We start from the raw sequence: 22,485 nt of genomic DNA, 5'->3' as shown, positions 1-22,485 counted from the left end.
TTTCCTGTCCTCACCACTAATGTGCTCCTTTCCTCTCCAAAGCAAAGGACACTCTTAATACCAGGGTGTTCCCACTACCACCAATTTTAATATAATTTCACTGTGGGAACAGACAGCAATAAACACCATATGAAATTCATTCGTGAAGATACATTAATCTTAACTAGGAAAGAACTTAATGTTTAGTATTTATTCTCCATGGATACTACAAGAATTAGGAGGCAGGAAAGCATTTCTGCTTAGAACTTCGAAAATTTCAAAATTTAAAACCAAAGCTATTTTCTCATATTTACAATAAGTAATTCCTAATTATTCCTAGATTCCTCAAGAACAATATCAATTAAGACACTCCAGAACTGTTCAGCTGAAGTTCTACAATAAAAACAAGGAAGACGAAGAGCGGGGAATGGGCATATAATGGAGGGGGTGACTTGTTCAAGGTACACTGTATGCACGTATAGAATTATCACAATGGAATCCCCTATTATTAATGAATGATAAATCAAAAAATAAAAAGAAATAAAGAAACAAAAAACAACAGCAAGTTTATGCTCAATTTAAGAAGAGTATTATTAATTTAAAAACGTGAGTTTACTTGCCTTGTTAAAAAGAAAGCACTAAAGATGGATCAATACTTTTCAAAATAAAAATTAATCATTCCTGAAAATGGTGGTCTTAAAACTGAGGTAATCCTTTTCCTAGATAGCTCTCATCAGCTGCTGGATGTTGTGAAAGGAGTTTGCATGTCAAGTCTGGCAGAGGTTATAATCACTTGCTTCTGATTACATCATACATAGTTGGCATGAATAGTTCTGCTTCTATATTTGACATATAAAATCATCTAACCTAAATAGCATTATCCTATCCAATTTCATTTCATATTAGAACTTTCTGTTCAAGGGATTGTAAGAACAATTACATATTCTTACACATATGACTAGTCCCAATGAATAGCACACTAAAGTGTACAGTGATGCAAACTAAAATGGGAAATTAAATCATTTGAGAACTACAGAATGATAAAATGGAAGGAACCATAGCAGTCATCCAATTCCTTCCCACTGTCTCAAAGATGAAGAACTCTGGCCCTAGGGTTCTACGAATGATGATGACATTTTTTTTTTTAAGTCAGTTGTATAGTGTGTTGAAATTACTTAACACACAAATTTTCAAGCGGCATTCCTCTGGCTCTAGGGCTGATCAGCAAGATCTTGGGTGCACCCTGGAGGTGCAGGGGCTCTGGTGTATTCATATCCTCTTCAACCAGAACACAGTTCATTTTACTTGTTTAGTATTTGGGGTTCAGCAAAAACATTTCACTCGAAGGGAAGCCAGTGTTGTAACCAATTTAATGAATATGCTCTCAATACTTCAGTCAAGTCTGTCATTTTTTGTCTACTCCAGACTGAATTTTTTTTTCCATTCTAACCACCTCAACAGCACTCTGAGTGATGAAGCAATAGAAAATTTGGTGCTATAGTCCTGAAAACATCTGTTAAGACTCGAGAGAATAACCAGAGCATGGCTGGGGGTGCACAGCTTCCTAATTAGTCACAAAATCAACACAGAGACATCAGGGTAGTGGCATGGGCACCTTGGCTCCAAAGCACTGACAGCTATGGTATAGTTGTAACAGATACTGACAACTTGGTGTGGAGCTCTCATGCCTACTTCAGAAAACCCTGGATGTGGCCTACTGAACAGAGCTCACCTGATCTCTTTCATTGTTTTACTTTTCACAGAGAACACTTTACTTGCACAGCACAGTCACAATCATGTCTATAAGAGGCTAATAAATCTGTTTTACCTAATGGTATCACATTTCAATTACCTAAAAATATAATGGAAGAGAATCAAAATTTCCCAAAATTACATGTCAAATACAGATCTGCTCCAGATATCAGAAAAAGCTATTAATTTAAAAGCAATTATTTATGTTTTAAGGCTAAAGGTATAATTCAGTAGCACAGTGCTTGCCTAGCATAGGTGGGGCCTGGATTCCATCCTCAATAGCAATAAATAAATAAATAATTTACTTATGTTTTGTTTTAATCACAGAAAAAAACATTCTGTTAAAGAAAATAACCATTGGAGGAACTTTTTCATAATGGATTGGGTTGAAGACCAAGATGATGTAAAAAAACAGTTGGACAAACATTTCTTTAGAGCAGACTTTTTTGAAGCTTCTCACAGGTAACAAAGATTTAGAAATTGCATTATATTATAAAGCAATCTGAAGTACAAAGGCTAAAATTCTAAATGCAAGAAAAGGAAGCGTTCATGTATCTATTCCTTAAAGACTTAACTATTTAAAGTAAAATACTCACAGTTACTTATTACTCCTCCCAGTGGATCACCTTTGAAGTCAAATTCAATATCCATGTATTTTCCCTGTCAAAGAAAGACTTAGTGAGTGCTCGAGGTCGCCTCAAAACAGTCAGTGTATTTCTTAGAGAATAGAATATCAAGTCCTTATTTTTATGTATCTGTTTAATCATAATTAAGAAAGGCAATTTTATTAAATGCCTTTTATAAACCGTGATGCAAAAAAATACCTTCATAAGGAATTCACACTAAATACCTCATTAGTTCAAAACCAATCTATCCTGTTGCTAATTTAAAAATAGATCTTCTTAGCCATCATGTGACTTTTTCATTTCTGATATGTTTTTCAAACTTCTGAAGGATGTGTATTCTCAAATCAAGAATAAAAACTGGAAAAAGTACTTCCATATGCATTAATTGGGAAGGTAAGTTATTTCATTTTTATATGTAAAATGTGTTTTAAGCCATGGCTACAAACTCCAAACATACTGGACAGTGATGAAATGCAACATTCTGTTTTTATATCTACTCAAAACACATGATTATGTGGTGGGACCAGATTAGAATCAAAGACTAATCATTGCTTTTTTCTTTTTTTTTGGCTTTTGACTGTATTATACAGCAATACACAATCCAGGTTCATGTTGTACTTTATAGATTTAATCTTAAAATACACAGAGTTTAATACTGTGATTTTTAAAAAAAGAATTGGTCTATAATTGCCTAAAGAGTAACAAGAATAACAGAATAACCCTGGTAGCTGTTTCTTGTTTGAAAAAGGGTATGTTAATTTAATAAGGCAATCCTTGATTTTGTTTCATGTCCTACCTTAGTCATAGTCAGTCAGATAGATGGTTTGTATGTAACTCTCCTTAAGCACTACTTTATCTTTCAAAATGATAGGAAGGAAGAAGAATGATCACATGGAACTCAGTCAAGATGCACTTTTTACAACCTTATGCATGCTCCCTCACCATTTCCTTTTCCATAGTCAACTACCCTTTTAAGTCTTCACTTGTTCATTAAGCAAATGTCTACCTAGCACTTCCTCCAAAGAAAAACAAGGCACAGCCCCTGCTGTCAAGGAGCTTATAGCCTAGAGGAATTGAGACAGGTCAACAGGACTTTCCAGGAGAATACACACTTACCATGGGTAATTATGCTGTGTACAAAATGCAGGGACAAAGGGAGAACAGAAAGTCTGCTCAGCTTAAATATATAATATTAGGCACCCAAGGAGGAAGGAGAGCAAGAAGGAGCAGGCACAAGAACTGGCATCTGTTGGGACAGTGCTGGGGAACTGAGGCAGACCAGAGACATAACTGGAGCACACTGTGACTTTCAGACACTCTCCTGACAGTCACTACTAGACAAAGATGCATGATCAGAGCTGACAGTTTACAAGCTCACTGGGCTAGTGGGATGGATTGGAAAAGAGCAAGACCAGATGTAGGGATTCAAGTGCCTGCAATGATTAAGGGAAAGCTGTTCGTGGCTTCAAGTCGGAGCAGCAAAAGACAAAAGTAAATGGAGTTGAGAGTCACCCAGATTCATAATGACAGGCTTGGGTTATGCAGAAGTTCTCATCTTCTGCAGAAATATAGTCAAGGTAACTGTGTGGGCAGTAATAGTGGGAACACAGGAGGTGAAACATCTATACAGGAGGTGAAACATGTGCAAAGGAGGGGAAAACTCTGTCAATGGATTAGAGGTTGAACTTGCAGGAGGAGATAATTTTGATTGAAGGTGATCCCTGGACCCAAAAGGCAACAGGATATAGAACACACATGGAGGAATTAGTGAGAAAGGAGTTGGAACTCTTCCATTGTGACAGGTGTGCACAGGGGCATATGTACATGTGAGCCACAAGACACAGAATTAATTCAGACTGAGGGCCAGGATGATGTGATGACAACAATGATGATGATGACTGCTTAGAAGAAGACATGATATCAGTTGAGAGTCAAGGACAGGGGACTTGAAGAAAGCAGAATTAACACTATAGAAAATGGAAAGTAAAGCCAAGCACAGATAAACTATTGGACAATGGTGAGAATTCTGTTAATAGTAGAATGCTACTGCATCATATGCAGCCATATCCCAATTCCTCATCAAAAGCTTGGGTCTGATCCTATCACTATTCTGCTTAGAAACGTAACATCCAGAGTCTTCCAGCAGCCCTGAGTTCTGTGGCTCCTTTCACACGCCCACTGGCCCAGCAACCAAAGAGCTATGGCAAATGCAGGTCCACATGGCCTCTCCCTTCAGGCTTTCTTAGCTGAACTGCTTCTCCTGATCTTGATTTTGACCCACTTGAGTCTTATGGGCTCCTCGGGACTGCCCCTTGCCTCAGAATCCTCAGCTTCTCCTCACTGAATGTCCATAAAACATCACCTGTACCTTTAGGGAAACTTACTGTTTTATGTGTTGTGTCAAAATTATTTTCAGATATGTTCAATTTTTCTAGCTAGCCTATAAGATTAGGTATTCATTCATCAATAAATATTTTGTATTTATTATGGTGCCAGGCATTGGTCTAGCTATTAAGGCCATTGTGGTCCTTAGGAAGGTCGGGGTATTTGTTCCCATGGTCCCTACTGTTTTAGGTCAATGATCACATAGGTGAGTTAAGTGAATACAGCAATTCCAGAGACTAGCAAACATCTTTAAGAAAATAAAAACAGGATTAAGTCATAGAGTCTATGAAAGGTTCCATGGAACTGACACTTGGTCATAAATAATACAAGATGCTGCTAGCCATGCATAGGTCTGGGGACAGAGCATATCATGCAGAAGGAAGCACAACCACAAAGGCCTGAGGCCAAGAAGCATGTGCTATACCTGAGGGTCATGAAGGCAAAAGTAACTAAGCAGAGTGAAAGAGGGCACAGAACAGACAGGTTCCTCCAGACCAGGCCCAGCTCATGAAGGACCTGGGCAGCCCTGGAAGGAGCCTATATTGTATTCTAGGAGCAGAGGGCACTATGGAGGCCCCCCAGCAAGGCACTTATAGAACTTAAGTCTGTAAAGGTCACTCTAGCTGCTGGTAAGGAAAGACTACAGACCAGAATGGGAGGTGCAGGGAAACCTATGCTTAAATCAGTCTTTAAACAAATGAACAAAAATTTGTTTCATTTTTAAATACTTACTAAATAAGAGGTTGGCTAATCACATTTTCATAACCCCACAGGTTCTCTGTACACTTTCCAGTGCCTGGGTCAGCACTTTGCACATAGTAGTAGATGCATTACCCACTCTCAGAAAGCCTTAGTCAAACAAGAGCAGCAATATTGAAAACTTAATATTTTTTTTGAAAGACAGTTAAGTCCCTTTCTTAAAAAAAAAAAAAAGTTCAATACTGGGGTAGAAAGGATGAGACTATGAGACACCAGCCTGGGCCCACAGGTCACAAGTGTCAGCTATGGTCAGCCTGTATTATAGTTAATACAGATCTATCAGATTCCTCAGGGAGCAGATGAATAAATTCATTCTAGACTCACCAAACATAACTGAAGGAACTGTAATTTCTCTGAGTACAAATGTATACTACATAAACGACTGTTTCAGTAGCAGCTTTAAGTACAGGAGTCCCACTGTAAAATTACAACATGTACTTGGGTGTATTATTAGTCCAGTCACAGACAACAAGGCAGAGAAATTACTAAAAACCGGGCATGAAATGATCAAGTGTTAATCTCATATCCTAATACTCATGTTATAAGAGGATTTCTCTGAAGCTACTTAATCAGCTAAATCACCTGTCAGTCTTTCACTAGCCTTCGAATATCACTAGGTAGTAATGATCTTTTAAGCAACATGATTTTCTGCATTTGTACTGCCTCCAGATTAAATATATTTGTAAGTATTTTTAAAGCATGTGCACATAATTTGCAAACAAAACAAAATTTCTATCACATCAAGAAGCTTACTTCTACCTGCCCACATTTCATTTCTAATTCTGTTTATACAACGAGATTAGCCATTATTACCACACAGGAACAGGCCACGGATCAAATCAATCAGAGCAACTTAACGGACTAATCCGATGGAAAAAATTCAGAGTTTTGGAATTAGGAACTTATTTAGCCTTCCATTTTCTAAGCTATGAAACTACCTCCATCTGAGGTCATTCTTGTCCTCAAGCACTGAATACTCCCCTAATACGGAAAAGTAAAAGGGGATCTAAAAATGAGGGGGAGAAAAATCAGAAAAGGTCTTTGATAGACAAGCATAAAAGATCATCAAAAATGGTCCCATAAGGTAAATGATCTTTTAATATTAAAAAAATATATATATGAGCTTGGTTAAACCACAGAAGAAAAAAACAGTTTCAAAATGCCACTCAAACACATTTGCCCCAATGTTCAGGTAGTATTTGTGTCTTGGTGAAGATTAGAGACAGGAAGGTGCATGGCACAGTTGGAGGAGCACATACATGCAAATGCACGGGGCATTGGCTGGAGTGTGACAGGAGATGAGGCTGGAAAGGTGGATCAAGTTTCTCTGCTGGAAGTAACATTTTCCAGTTCAACCAAAGCAAGACATCAGTGAGCTTCAGTTTTTACTAAGCAATTCTACTCTCTCACCCTCAACCCAAGCCCTTGCATTTTTTCCCAATCCTACTGATTTTACCTCTGCAAAGATTTAGAATACATTCCCTCCTTTCTGGACCCACCAAATAAAAGACAAAGCTGACAAATTTGACACTTTATCTTTATTTTTACTTAATTTCTGATTATTAATTATGATTGTGAAACACCAAAGCTCAGATAAGCAACAAACTATTCTAAGTAGCCTCATTTAAATTACATATAGAATTTTATGACTGAAGAAAACATGACAAAAACAGTCTGCCGCTTCAAGCAGAATTATAAAGGAAAATCCCATATAACAACAACCACCACCAAATAGTTCTTATAGAACATTCAGTGCCTCAACGGGGATGATGCCCTTCTGATTTAAAAAATGTGTGTACTAATAAATATTAATGACGTGTGCTGGTGGCTCATGCCTCTAATCCTAGCTACTCAGGAGGCAGAGATCAGGAGGATCACAGTTCGAAGCCAGCCCAGGCAAATAGTTCGAGAGACTCTTATCTCAAAAAACCCTTCACAAAAATAGGGCTGGTGGAGTGGCTCAAGGTGAAGGCCCTGAGTTCAAGCCCCAGTACTGGGAAAAAAAAAGAGAAAGAAAAAGAAATATTAAACATCTACTGTATTGGTTTTTTAAAAATACATGAACTAAATATTAATGTTAATACTTAAGCTTATACAAATACTTACAAATCTAGAGGAGTTGTCATTCCTTACAGTTTTGGCATTTCCAAAAGCTAGTAAGAAAGAAACAGATGCATAGTTAGAGTTGACAGAATAAAAATAAAGCAAATATAGTATTTAACATCTATAATTCCTGACAAATGCAACTTGAGGCAATGACATATCTATCCAAAATTTCCACAGAAATATATTCAACAGAAGTTTTAATAAGTTGTTAAAGCTTCCATGCCTTATCATAAATTCACAGAAAAAGAGCAAGAGTCATTCCTGTGATTCATGGAATTCTTGCAAGCATACCTAATTCCACAGCTTTAGATAGGAGTCAATAAGTGGATACCAAGTAAGTGAATAAGGATATTTCAGAAGTTTCTGAAATATTATCAAAAGTTTGATGGAATTGAATGGGGTTTCCAGAACAGAGAAGAGAGCAAGGGAAACTTTAAACTGCTTAATAGTTTTAAAATAAAGCTATTTATTTAAATGATTACATAACTCTAAAATACAGAAAGTGTATAATACTGACAGTCAGTTCCAACGGGATAAAAATGCTACATAGTGTCATTAGTTCATGCCCATCAGACTTAAGTGAAACTTTCTGGACAACAAAGCCAAGTTGACTCATAATATAAAATGTAAGCCTGCTCCCATCTTAGTTGCTTGGGAAGACAAATCCCCCCATGGAACTCTCATGGGGAGGGCCCTTGAGAATCACGTGGTGAGAATGCCATAGGTTCACAATGCTCCTGTTTAACACAGATGAGAGCACAGAGTTACAAAGAAAAAGGACTGTTTCACCAAGCCTGTGCACAAAATAGGGGCAAAATAATACTGGCAAATGGTAGCAGATGATTAAGTAGTATAAACTTAAGTCAGAGGTAGAGGGGATCCTTGTTTGATGCTCTGGAAGCCCAGCAAACTTTAATGTGTGAACCAGTCACCTGAAGATCTTGTTAGAAGAGCAGGCTCAGATTCAGTGGGGTTGAGGAGGGATAGGAGATTCAACATTTCCTTGCCACCCTGGGCTGTTACTGGGACCCCAGAGCTACACTGCAGCTGGCAAGGAGTGCATGATGATATGGCAAACAAAAATGAATTTTTGGAAAAAGAGGCTGGGTGTCAAATCTCTAGAAGACTCCATAACTTCTTCAAGTGAAACAGGAAGCAGAGAATTAGAGTGACAAGTACTCAAATAAGCACAAGAGGTCTTAGTTTTGAAAGCAGTTACCTGATCAAGGAGTGAGGCAGTGTGATTAAGTAAAAGTTAACTTTGGCTATTCAGAAGCTAAACCTGGTATGTTATATTTCACATTAGGTGGGTGTTTTATGTTTTTGTTTTAAAAGGAGGAGTTGGCTCAAGATCAGTTAAGACAAATTCTGCAAAGTCAACACAGGAATAGTTCCTTGCATTCGAGATGCTGCTTGGGTCAGGTATGATGATACTGACACCAAATTCTTTTCTTACACAGAAAATAGGATGGGATGTTGTGCAGAGTGACGAAACCTGAACACTGAAAATATTAAAAAAAACAAAAACAAAAACAAAAAACAAGCATGCTGGGAAAGATTCCATCCTTATCCCATGTCCACTGCCAGCCAATGGCCTTCATGAATGCAACCTTGATAATGGTGGACGCTGACCTAGTTATCATGAAGACTGAAACATTTCTCATATATTCATAGGCTAGTCCTTTGTGGAGGGTGTGAAATACAGGGCAGCCAAGTTAATCAACTAGCACAGCCCAAAGTCCAGCTGGAGATGCTGATGTATAAAGGACAGTTTATTGTGGACTGAAGGACAGGGGCAAGTGAAGAAAATGCTTCAAAAAAACTTGATCAGGGCACCATTTGCAAACCATAAACCATCTTTTCATGAAGCAAATCTAAGTTGCATATTACTAAACACAACCCTGAACACTGAAGTCTTTTATTGTGAGCCATGGAATCAAAAACAAGTGTTCTATTATAGAACACTCGAGACACATTCCTCAATTGGTTTTTTTTAAGTTCATCGTTCTAAGTGTTCATTTACAGTAGCAGCTCCAGTTAAAAAGCAAAGCCTTCCCATAAAAGATAATACAGCCCACAGTGGACATTTCTCCCATTTCCTGCACTATAGCCTAGTTTCAAATACTGTAGAATAAAAAGCCAGATTCTAGTCACAGATGCAAGCTACAGCATTCCACAGCATTGCTCCTTTAGATCACAGCATTCTTAAAATAAGAATATGCGGAAATACAACACATGGAGAGCACCCTAACTTAAAAGCAAAAGACAGTAAACACCAAGTCAAATTTTGGAACAATAAAATGAAGAGAGGCCACTTTATATAACTTCCTTATTAGTTAAGTTACTCAGGGGAAGAAAAGATCAAAGACAACATAATATACAATCTGGCCTCTGTGTCTCTCTTATTCTTCCACCTGGCTAATGAAATACCTGGCATCTCCATATAATAAAATGAAAAAATGGAAGCACAAAAGTGTGTCTCACAGGGTCAAAGGGAATGACCAAGGCTCAGGAGCATCTCAGAAAGGGAAGAAGCAGCAGAGCCTAAATATAAAACTCAACTGGGCAGGCTTCTGTCCCTCCACACCAGGTAAGATGCACATCTACACCCAGAACAGCTCTGCTTCAATCCAAGTTAAATCAAGTCCTTCTATGACTTTTCAACAAGTGGTTGAACCCAACTACTTCTCTAGCCCAGACATTCTAATGAAGTGTAGCTTTCACTCCCCAGGAGATATCTAGCAATGTCTAGAGACATTTTTGATCCCAAAAACTAGAGGCAAGGGTGCAAAGTGTACCTAATGAGTATGACCAGAGATGCACAGGACAGGCCATTCTGCAATGCCCAGAACAACCCTCAGAGCAAAATTGTATCCGGTCCAATACAGCCAACATTGAGAAACCCTGCTCTTCCCCAACAAGAATGTTAAATGACATTAAAGACATGTTTATAATATGAAGCAAATTTAATAGCTTCCCATCCACAGGGAAAGGCTTTGGTCTAGTGTTTGCATTTGTAAGGATAGTTTTCAACAATTGTGCATGCTATGATACTCCCATGGAATTAAGAGAACTCACCCATGGCTTCATTTTCTGATAGTGTCATGGCTAAGTGTTTTGTTTACTCCTCACCCTCCATTCATATGTTGGAGCTCTAACCTCAAGTAGGATTGTGCTGGGAGATGGGGCTTTTAGGAAGTGTTTAGGGTTATACGATGTCAGGAGGGTAGGGCCATCATGATGGGATTAGTGCCCTTGTAAGAAAAGAAATCACAGAGCTCACTCATGTTCTGTCCCAATGCACACACAAAGTGATCATATAAGCACACAGCAAAGTGGCAGCCACTTATAAGCCAAAAGGAGGCCTCAGAATGAAATATGCATCACTAAACCATGCTCTTAAACGTCCAGCTTCCAGACATGTAAGGAAATACATTTTCTGCAGTTTAAACCATCCCATCTATGGTATTCTTGTTATTGCAGCCTATGCTGGCTAACACAAAGAGCTAACCACAGATTTTGTGAGCTCTAAGGTCATGTCAAGGCTTTCTATGGCCCTGAAGAAACTGGTCCTCCATGCTTCTCTGGTATGGTGCTGGTTTCCTTGACAATGGAAGTAACCAGCCACAGATATTATCCTGAATAATAAAATAGCACTACACCATCAAATGCAGTATCATCTGATTTTTTAAAAGCATAATCTAAATAATTTTTAGATTTTTATTTAAACTGAATGGGAAAAGAGTGGGTAAGTTCCTTTTCCATCTGTATACTGTTCTCTCTTATAAGCACATTAAAACCAAGGGTTTCTGAAATATAGCTTATGTCCTCAACAGGTTTTAGCCTGAATCTCTCCTTTCCTCTTCCCTCCCAGAACACCTCCCAGTGTTCTTGAGGCTCCTTGAAAACTCAATCTACTTTTTGAGTTACACTGACCTAATAGACACAAAATCCTACCTTCCAGGACTGGATTGGACTGCAAAAGCTGTTCCTTGACTTGGTTAACTTCTGCTCCTTTTCCACAAACAGCTGCCACATAAGACATAACAAGCTTGCTGGCCTCTGTGGATGAAAACAAGTCATATTAACCATTATGCAGAAATTTTAAAAACTTTTTTTTTGTCGGGGGGAGATGAAGTTGAGGAAGAAGACTCACCAGCAGTGGCTTTAAATGCCTCTATTCTTAGGAATAAATAGTGTTTGAGAAACTTTCTCAATGTGTGTGCTTTCAACTCAATGATTTGCCATTGGCTCAGATATAACAGGAACTGTGCTAGAAGAAGCCCATTTTAACTGGGCTGTTAAAAAAAAAACCAGCTTAGTAATATAGTCAACAAAATCTCAGGAGAATTAAATTCTTAAAGCAATCAAGTACATAAAATTATAATATCTTTACAGATGATTCAAGCCCAAAATAACTTGGTAACCTGAGAATCTTTGGCAAATGTTTTTCTAGAGTTAAAAAGAAACGCTCTCCCTTGGAATATTGTCTAAATAAAGTTGGTTTGCTCACAATTAGGCAATATGATTACCCTTCAATTCCAAAGCTAAGCAGCTAATGCAAGAGTTTGATCAAGTCTCCCAGGACATAGTCAATTACAAAGGCTTTACAAGTAATACTGAAAGGTAAGCTGACAAAAGCAGGCCACACAGCACAGACAAAAAGTTCTTAGCTTGAACTACAAAGGTGAACAAAATTTGTTTTCAGTCTTCCTCTGTCAGTCCATGTCCCCTTCTCAGCATATGCCTCTTTGAACCTGATCCTTTTAACAGTGAAGTCCATGAATGTTTGTAAGTATTCAAGGAAACAGAGATCCAAAGTCAAATGAGATGGGGGCCACAGTGAGTGAGACACACTGAAACAAGTATCCTTATCAAAGAGTTTCTTGGAGCCTTTCATAGGTTTGTGTCCTTTGTGGCACTCTAAGAAGAGTCTAGAATATTATGTTTCCCCAGGTGTATCTGCCGTGGCATCTGCTTCCTGTTGAGCTTTCCAGTCCATAATCAGCATCTGGTAAATGCTCACTTACAGTGTTGGTCTGGGCAGTTGAGGTTTTCAAACCAATCTCCCCAAATCTTACTTTGTCTCAAGTCTGAGGTAGTGCCACTGCCTGTGGACAGGAGGGCCTTCCCAGGTGTGAGTGATGGTGCCTCTGTTTATGGACATAACAGGGAAATTCTAACACTGCTCTTTATTGCGGGGAGGACCTGCAGGTGGATTCTAATCTCCCGCCACTGAGGAAATAATGAACTGGAATGTCACTTTGGCCACCATATGCTGTAGGGCCTTTAGCGTCCTGAAAACATTAACTAACAGGATGTTAAGAACACCAAGAATCTATGCAGGTCACATAAAGTTCTCAAATCCTAAGGTGACTGCTCTTGGAGTATTAGCATATAGGGAAGTAAACCATCTCCTGGAGCTCCAAGAACTATGGCCAGAGGATAAGTAGTCCTCAGTGACTAGAGTTGAGACTCCCTCCAATTTGCTTTGTGGGTAATGAAAATGGGTTTTGGTGGCCTGATGGTTAGTTGCTGCTGTTTCTCTTTACAAACTGTAAGTGTGTAATGGTTTTTTCATCTTTGCAAATTCACACAACACATTCTTCATTGGTTAAAAGTTCCTGAACTACATTTCCTATTGTTCTCAAGGTTTTACTATATAAAAGCTAGTAAGTTCTGTGTACACCATCCTACTGTTCAGTGCAGGCTGACCTGGCCTCACACACAGGGTCTGCATATCATCGTATTTCTCTTGAGTTCTTGGTGCCATAGTCCCAATACCCACCCACCCCAGGTGAAAGTCTCCTTCTCATTACCTCAGGATACCTTCTTTCTAGGCCCGCTGGTTCTCAAGTTCAGGGGAGGCTGCCTCCCACCAAGCTGCTGACATTCTGTGCTATCTACTGGTCTCCAGTTCTGCACTGGCTCTCTAGAAATCACACATGCATTACAACTCCAGGGTCTAGACTCTCAAACAACTCACCTCCAGGCTTGCTTTCTCATCTTTCTGCCTTCTCTGCAGCATTTTTTGTTTCCCATCTCTACCTATCACTCACATATAATACATATATTCTTCTTCCCATAAATTTCTGTCTGGCTAACCCACTGCTAGAAGGCAGAAAACATTTATAGGCAAAATAATTGTCTTAAACAGGGCAGACACATACACACACACAATTTAGACAAAAGGCTACATTTTCTATTAGGTAAATTGACAAGAAACATAAAAAGTCTAGGCTGCTTTGTTTATCCTGGTAACTATGGACCTTTCTATTACAAACTTCAAACCTCAGATTTATAGCCACACTGAGTCCTCTGGAAATCCTGTTCAGTCCAGGATTGACTTGGGGACAAATTACCTTGGTGGTGAAGGAGATGAACCAACCAAGAATGAGAACCCTTTGAGGAACACTAGAACTAATTTGACCTCTAAGAGACCTTTTAATGGCCATAAAGAACTGGGAGCAAGTTCTTTCAAGTCAAAACTGTTTGAAAATGGCACCAGGAGATGTCTTGGAATTTGGGGTTTACATCACCTGGCTGTTAAACTGTATATAAACTGAAAATACCTACTGGTATGTTAAAAGGCATTAATTTTAAGTTGCAATTTAGAAGTCATTTTTATTAACTTTAAAACTTAAGCAATTTAAATATAATTTTTTAATTGCAGTTCAAAAATATAGTTCAAGTTATTATAACAATTTATTTCTAAGTTGTTAAAAAGTTTCTGTGCTTACATTCTCTCTTTTTTTTCTTTCCATTTTTTTTTTATTGTTTTACTATTCCTATGTGCATACAAGGTTTGGGTCATTTCTCCCCCCTGCCCCCACCCCCATGCTTACATTCTCAACTATCTTGTTTTAATAATGAAATTTTTGGGAGCCTGAATTAAGAGTAATTTTTTTCCAAACAAGGTACATTGTCGTAAAGAGAGAAATCTTATATGTTTTTCCCTGACATAATACCTGATCATTAACTCAAGCAGTTCATGAGGTACTACTTTAGAGAAATGAGTAACAGCTGATCGAGGTGGGTTAAGACTGTAATCCCAGCTACTTGCCAGGCAGAATTAGGGAGGATCACAGTTCAAGACCAAACCAAGCAAAAAGTTTGTGAGACCCCCATCTCAACCAACAACTGGGCAGCAGTGGCAGGCACCTGTCATCATAGCTATTGGAAAAACAAAAATAGGAAGACTGTAGTCCAGGCCAGCCTGGGCAAAACCCTATCTCAAAAATAACCAACATAAAAAGGGCTGATTGAGTGGCTCAAGTAGTAGAGGACCTGTCTAGAAAGCCTGAGGCCCACAGTTCAGTCCCGTGTACCAAAAAGAAAAAAGAAAGAAGAAATGAGTAATGGTAAGAATGAGCTGCAAATTCCAATATAGTTGGGTGGACTGTTTTCATCATAATATTTCTTTATGCTGGGAACAGGAAATCATGGTTATCTCATGAGACTTTGTGCTTCATTTCCTTTTGGCTCTTCAGTGCTAAAGTTCAAATAAAATTGATCTGTATACAAATATTTATATATTTATACAAGTCAAAGCTTTATATAATAATATATAATGAAAAAGATTTCTGAAGAGAATCAAGAATTGAGTATCATCCTCCAAATTCCAAAATCTAGCTTCTGAATTGTGGAAAACAAGGATACTGGCATTTAAAATTTGGCAAACTGTACAGAAATGCTTAGAATTCCTGATTCATCATTTTCTTACTTAAATATACATTACATACACAAATTTATATACCTGTATATGTTGGTTACTTGAATCTTAACATTTATCAGCAGTTGGACAAATAAAATGTGAAGTTGTCAAGGTCAAACTCTCTCCTCACCAGAAAATAGAATACTTAGTATTTAACACATATTCTGCACTAATGGACAAATGACCTGTACTGAAATACTTCATATTTAGAATATCTAGGTCAGAATTAATTTCTCCAAAGAATGGAAAGAGGTTACGGATACGGCTTATGATTCTGGGGATTTCAAAGTACAAGAATAACTAACTTAAATCTGTATTCTTGGGCACATTATAAATAACATGTATCTTCGTATTATGTAATCAAAATACATGAATTCATATATAATTTTTAAAGAGAGGAAGCAATTTGAAACAGTCATATGTAAATGAGAAAGGGAAAACAAACATTTCAGTGACAGATGTGGGTCTTAAGAAGAAAAGCATAGGAATTTCACTTCTAAGACACAAAAACTTGTGCATGTTTACTGAGGCGGCTCCACCTGGATTCCATCATTGTGTGTGTGGGGGGGATGGTATAAGCAAGGTTTATTTTGAGCTTTTTTCACAGAGCTTCTAACAAATTTATCTAGGAATTAACAGGTATCTATAGATGTATTCATAGATACATGTAATGTCATGTATGTCATACAGATCACAGAGGTCATGTCATATATCATATTGCATATAGAAAGAGCCACACATTTGTATACACACATGAATATATTTATCCATCTCCTTGGTTAAGATATGCAGGTTTTTCTAGGGGCTAAGCTTACACAGGTCTGGTAGTTCAGGTATCTAAGAATAGACTGCTTACACTAACAGGGCCATGTTTGTGTTAAAAAACAAGTACTATACCACTTAGAAGAACACCCTTTTTCACTATCCTGAGTCTACAGGGCTGCAACATAACTCAGCTGTAGAACCTCCAAATTGATCAGACAGGCAATCAGCAACTCTAATCAGAGAACAAAAAGCAGTGAGAAACGCAGAGTTTGCTATAATGGAAATCCTGGCTGGTGACATTTTCAGTGAAGTAAAACTTCATGTCACCTTCTTCTGAAAGAGAGCCACAGTATCTCTGATAATTGTGGCTCTTTCTCACCTGGGTAAAAACCAAAACAGAAGTTTGGGACATTTTGGCCTTGAGTTTGCTTCACTATTCTGTTTCAACATGGAAATTTTCAGTGTTTAGGCTACAGTAAATCAGTGGCATTTCTGTCAGTGACAGAGAACTATCACAGACATAAAGTAGAACAAGGTCATTTGGGGTTTAGATCCAAAGGTCTTAATGAGGAAGGCAGGCTGCAAAATTCTTCTAGCACATGGCTTATGAGTTCCTAGAAAGTGATGTAACTGCAAAGTTAGAACCCAAACAATTTATAATGTTTTCTTATGTCAGGATCATCTTCTCAGGAACAGATTTATTCCAATGTCCTTGGAAGAATGCAATTCTGATGGTTCCCTCATGTTCGGCCTCTCTTCCCCCATCCATGCTTGAATGGTTTGCCACAAATTATCTGTGTTCATGGTAGTGAACTGTGAGTTCACTGGCTAGAAATACTTGGGCACTTTTATGAGGCATGATGAATTTTTTATTTAGCACAGCAGTGATGAATTAAATAGCACCCCAAAGGACTCAAAGAGTTCATGCCTCTCCCTAAGTGCCCATGTTATATAACCCTGTAGCATAAGCGTGTCTCCAGTGTTAAGACCAATAACATCACATCTGCCAAGGAGGGTTTATGACCTCATTAAATTAATTACTTCATATAAAATAAGCCTTCTGACACAACATGGTGGTTCTTTATAAACTATTAAGTACAGATTCTAAATGAAAAGAAAAACTGTATGTGAAGTACCTAGTACATTCTAGGCCCTCGGTAAGTGTCAATTCTCTTCTCACTCCAATTATTTACTAACACAAAATTTTAATAACTATGTACCCAAAATGAAAATTGTTAAACTTGTGAGTAAGATGACAATGATATTTCAAAAGTGGTCTGGCCTCCCACTTCCCTCTGAGTTAAAAGGAAACCACACCCTGCAAATTCCTCATACTACCATGCTGCAATCTCTATGTTATCTTCTAGCATGTCATTTTCCCATAAGTAATCTTCATGAAACAGAGCTTTCTGGCAACACAAATTCTAGGCTTTACTCAATAGTAACAATTTAAAATCATAATCAAATTTGAAGCAATTTTTCTAACACTGGTTTTGAAAAGAAAGAATGCACAAAGACAGGAGTAAGAGTTGGCAGAGTGGCTCAAGCAGTAAGAGCACCTGCCTAGCAAGTGTGAGGCCCTGAGTTCAGACTCTAGTGCCACCAAAGAAAAAGAAAAGATAGGAATAATTCTGCAAAACACTGGATGTCTCTATGGGGGGTTGAGTGGTAGAAGATACTGTTGAGATCTGTAAGTGAAAAGAGGGGCTTGTGAGTTAGCAGCTGCCAAGGAGTATAGCTGAGTGATGTTGTCAGAACTGTGCACTAGGACGTTTACTGATAATGGAAGCTAAAGCATCCAAGTTTATGTAGATGATCACGAGCTCTAGGAAGCACAAACCTCAAAAACAAGGCAAATGCTTTAAGTGTTCTCTGGGTAATGTTATTCAAAGTACCATCCAAAGTAGGCACTGCTCAAAGATGGCCAGCCCACAGACTACTACTAATCTACCCATGAAAGTAAGCTTTCAAGTTTTAACAATTTGAAAGTTTGTTGTCTATTGAAACTAAAGTGAAATATTAGAGCTTAGATTTCATACATCTTCATTTAATCCACTTTGCTTGCTCTAGTCAGCAACAGTTAGGAAGGGAGGTGACCAGACGCCTCACCAGCGAGGATCTGGAAGCCTTGTTCTCAGGGTGGCACCCTCCTTAACTTCCTGTCTGAAGTAGCACCTTAACCTGTATGCTGAAATAGAATGACAGTCCTGCAAGGTAGCCCTCCATCCTCCAGCTAATGAAAGAGGGCCAAGGGATCCAAGAAGGACTAAGTCCAAGGGAGCAGACAGGGGAAAAAAGGGATTCTGAGTGGTGGTTGGGGCACTGAAACCAACAGGACAAGTTATTCAGCAGAAAAGTACCAAGCTTCACAAAAAGGATAAACTCCATGATACTAAGAGGAATGAGATATTTGGTTTTTTGCTTTCTCTCAGACAGTGTGAAGAACAACCCTATAAAACAGCACCAGACACCCCCTCCACTCAGTTTTTTACTAAGGAAGACACATGAGCCCACCAGGAGATGAAATCTGGCTCCAGAAGCAGGTGGTATAGCTAATGGCTCCGAGAAGGAAGATGTCATCACTGACAGAGCTAATTAGTGAACACGCTGTTTCTTGAAACATATGCTTCAGAAGAGATGAAGAACTGACCAGGGCCAATCAAACCAGTGACCGTAACCCACTTCTCATGACTCACTTAGGAACAAATTGATACAATCAGAATACCTTCAAAAAAAGCATACAGTATTAGTCATGAAGACTGAATTTAAAAACTAAAGAATTTAAGAAACTTAGGAATATTTCTTCCAAGTAAATATTTAAAGGGAACAGGTACACTGGCAGACATAATCAAATAGGGTGAGGTCTGGAAAACATGAGATACTATAAGGGACAGAATTTTTAACTTGCCTGGCTGCCATCTTCCTTAATTTTGAAAACTGTAATTATATATTACCAAATCAAGTAAACAAACAACTCTTAAGTCAGCATGCAAAATGAAAGCACCTTGCTATTTTAATGGTGAAAAGCAAAAAACTGTAACACAACACATCCACATTTTAAGTACTTTCGTGGGATTAGTGATTATCTTCACTGGTCAACTTGGAGACAAATAAGAGGCTATACTGCTTCTAAGAATTAAATTTGTTTCACAAGAGAGAACTGGTCAGCGACAAGGAAGGATTAAAAGCATTCTCTCAAGATCCCCATGTCCTGTTCAAGTTCTCACAAGTTAAAAAAAGAGATCTGAATAGCCAAAGAGGATCTGTAAAAAGGATTGAGGGTATGCAAGAGAGGAAAGACCTATGAGACACTGCTATGAATAGTTCTTAAGGGAGATAATGGCTGGTGGCTTGAACTGCCATATCCATGTGGACACCAAGAAAAGGAACAGCAGAACAGCATGAGGTACGGTCTAGAGACAGAACTGACAGGATCAGGAAATGGATTTCATATGTGAAATACAGGAAAGGAAGAAATCACAATGATCGAGGATGATATTCATTCCATCATTCAAATATATGTAGCAACATAAGACAAACGACCTCCTTCAGAAAGACATTAGAAGCTAGCTGAAGAACACTTACTAACATGGGCAATGGCACTCAAAAATAAGCATGGTAAAAAGCACAAGATGCCAGGCACTGATGGCTCACGCCTGTAATTCTAGCTACTTAGGAGGCAGAGATCAGAAGAACTGAAGCTCAAGACTAGACCAGGCAAAAAGCAAGACCCCATTTCCAAAATACCCAACACAAAAAAGGCTCAAGTGCCTACATAGCAAGTGTGAAGCCCTGAGTTCAAACTCTAGTACTACCAAAACACAAAACAAAACAAAAACAAAAAGAAGCACAAAGATGCAGCTTAATAAGAGTGGATACAAGCCAGGACTCCGGAACTGTACTATCCTCATTTAAGACTCCAGCTCTGCCCACTTATTCACTACATGAGTTTAAGAAAACTGCTTAATCTCTCTGTGGCTCAATTTTCCCATCATAAAAATGGGGATAATTAAATACTGCTCTTATACAAATACAATACTAAGTATAATGCCTAGTATATGGTAAGAGCTCAATGTAGGATAGCTATTCTTATGATTACCTAATAGAACGACAGCAGTCCTAAGGGATTGGGCACAATCAGAATTTGTTCAGCTGCTCAAGAAGGTCTAACAACAGACCAAAACTAATTTAAAAAGATGAGTAAAAGATTCCACATGTAGATTCATAATACTTTCTATCACTATACTAGCTTGAAAAGATCTGACTCAACAGAAGTAACTGTGCAAGAAAACCTACAGTAAGTATTCTGCCTGACGCAATGATCAGAAGTCAACACATGAACAGTATTGATAGAAGTCTAGGGTCCACATTAAGAGAAGTAGTAATGCCACCACAATCAGGACCAAGCCTGAAGTATTATGATTTATTCTTGGTGTGTAAATTTATGAGGTGTATCAACAAATTAAGGTGTTTCCAGAAAAATACAACCATGCTGACAGGGGAACTTGAGAATAAGGTCTGATTCTCCTGCTACATGTTCTCCTGAGCAGCCTCATATATTCTGTACTGAATCTGCATGTGCGCGCATATTTATGGCATGCGTGCGTAACACACTGCCACAGTTTCTCTCTCCCACTAGACCGCAAGCTTGGTAAGGGCAAGGAACTTTTAGCCTACGAAGACTGGCCCAGGCTCACTTGAGTGAGTGAGTGACTAACCTGAAAAAGAGAGAATAATTTGGTAAGGTTCCAGATAACAGAGTCAAGACCAATAGGTAGACACAGAATTCAATTCAACTTTAAGTGGGCTGGATGTGGCATAGTGGTAACGGTGCTTGCCTGTCGTGCTGAAGTCCTTGGGTTCAATCCCCAGCACTGAGAGAAATCAATTCAGCTCTCGGGGAGTGAGAACTTATGTTAGTTGAACCTGTATGACACATTCAGTAGGGTTCAAAAGCATGGGCCCTTCAACACTACAGAAGGAGTTTGGCTGTCTCATGTGAAAGATTGATATGGGATGGTCTGTAACTAAGATCCTTTCTAACTGTATGATATTATGCTTTGTTTTGCTTCAGATTCTTACATGCCAATCCTTTTCCCTCCATTTCTGCCTATCCAAAGCCTACAGCCTACACAATCTACAGAGGAATGGTGCATTATTTCCAAGGGGCCGAAGGAAAGGACCTGGACACTTACCATTCTTTCTTCAGCTACAGGGGATGCAAGAGGAGAGTACTCTTAGAAAAAGGGGAGGAAGGAGTAAGCATAGAAGGAAAAGCTGGTCAAAGCAGACAGTGAGACTTCTAAGGAATAAACTTTCCTAAGAGCTTATGAGTAAACTGGATTTAGTCAGGTGACTGATCATCAATAGTGAATTTTCTTCTCTTGATCAACAGAGACTGACAATGTCTAAGTCTAAGTAAATTGCCATGCAAAGTGGAAACATTTAAAGTCCCACTCTGCTTAGTAAAAGAAATAACCAATCATGAGATTCTCAACTGTTAAACAAAAGTACTTTACAGGAAACACTATGAAAATGCTTTCTCCCTCATCCTCCTCCACAGCCTCGCCAGCTCCTTCAAAGGAACCAATGTGAGCAGTGGCTAACCTTCCCAACTCTGAATTCAGAGAGTGGAATCTTTTTGAATCTTTCCAGGTAACTGGACCTCATAAATAAAATCACTTTCTCCCTCAAGACCACAAATCAGATAAAATGGTTTTATGAGCAAAGAAACATAACCCCTCCACTGAGAGGTTTGTTTTATGGAGCGCTTATCCAGACCTCTTAAAATAAAAATTTTTTAAATTTTAAAAAAACAGAAAAATCTCAACCCTTTAGCGATCAGAGAAAGATTCTAGAGTAAAATTAAGCACTTCTGGTACCTTCTATCACTTTTTAGCTTAGATAAGATGTGACTGTGGCTTCCCAACAGCAGAACAGTTTAGCACACCCTGGGGAAGTGGTCAACTCTGTAAGACCCCACAGGCTTTGGTATCTTCAAGGAAAACAAAATCTGTGATGTACCTAGAGCCTTCACTAGAAAGAATCTAAATCCAGCACTAAGACCCCATGTTGGCTGGAACTCCCTGATGATACTTTGCCTCTTCACATGAGAGATGAGGCCAGTCCTCCCCAGTGAACACTGCCTGATCTCACCAAACCCTCCTGCAAAGCAGAACTCACAGTGAGCTGTAATGGTGTTGCAGTCAGGCCCCTACCTGCCCTCTGCTATTTTCTTTCTGGGCAGCACTTCCCATCCACAGAGAAGGTCAACTTGTTTGGTGGTGGCCTCACCTGTTTTTCCTGCTCCACTTTCCCCTGTAATGAGAATGCATTGGTCTTTATCTTGATCTCGGAGGGATCTGTATGCTTCATCTGATAGGGCAAAGCTGCAGGGGA

General features: G+C 38.7%; 1 protein-coding gene across 8 annotated transcripts in view; it reads right to left on the bottom strand.

Moving 5' to 3' along the window:
* Positions 1–22,485, bottom strand: part of Myo1b (myosin IB) — a 162,149-nt gene that overhangs the window by 60,374 nt on the left and 79,290 nt on the right. For all 8 annotated transcript variants that reach the window (XM_020158154.2, XM_020158150.2, XM_074071297.1 and 5 more), the window contains exons 4-7: positions 22,381–22,475; positions 11,565–11,669; positions 7,608–7,654; positions 2,328–2,391 (exon numbers count right to left, since the gene is read on the bottom strand). In XM_020158154.2, the coding sequence (XP_020013743.2) occupies positions 2,328–2,391; positions 7,608–7,654; positions 11,565–11,669; positions 22,381–22,475 (311 nt within the window). The remainder of the gene's footprint in view (positions 1–2,327; positions 2,392–7,607; positions 7,655–11,564; positions 11,670–22,380; positions 22,476–22,485) is intronic.

Source organism: Castor canadensis, chromosome 4 (genome assembly GCF_047511655.1).
Source record: "Castor canadensis chromosome 4, mCasCan1.hap1v2, whole genome shotgun sequence".
Taxonomy (NCBI): Eukaryota; Metazoa; Chordata; class Mammalia; order Rodentia; family Castoridae; genus Castor; species Castor canadensis.
This window is presented reverse-complemented; position numbering and strand designations above follow the sequence as displayed.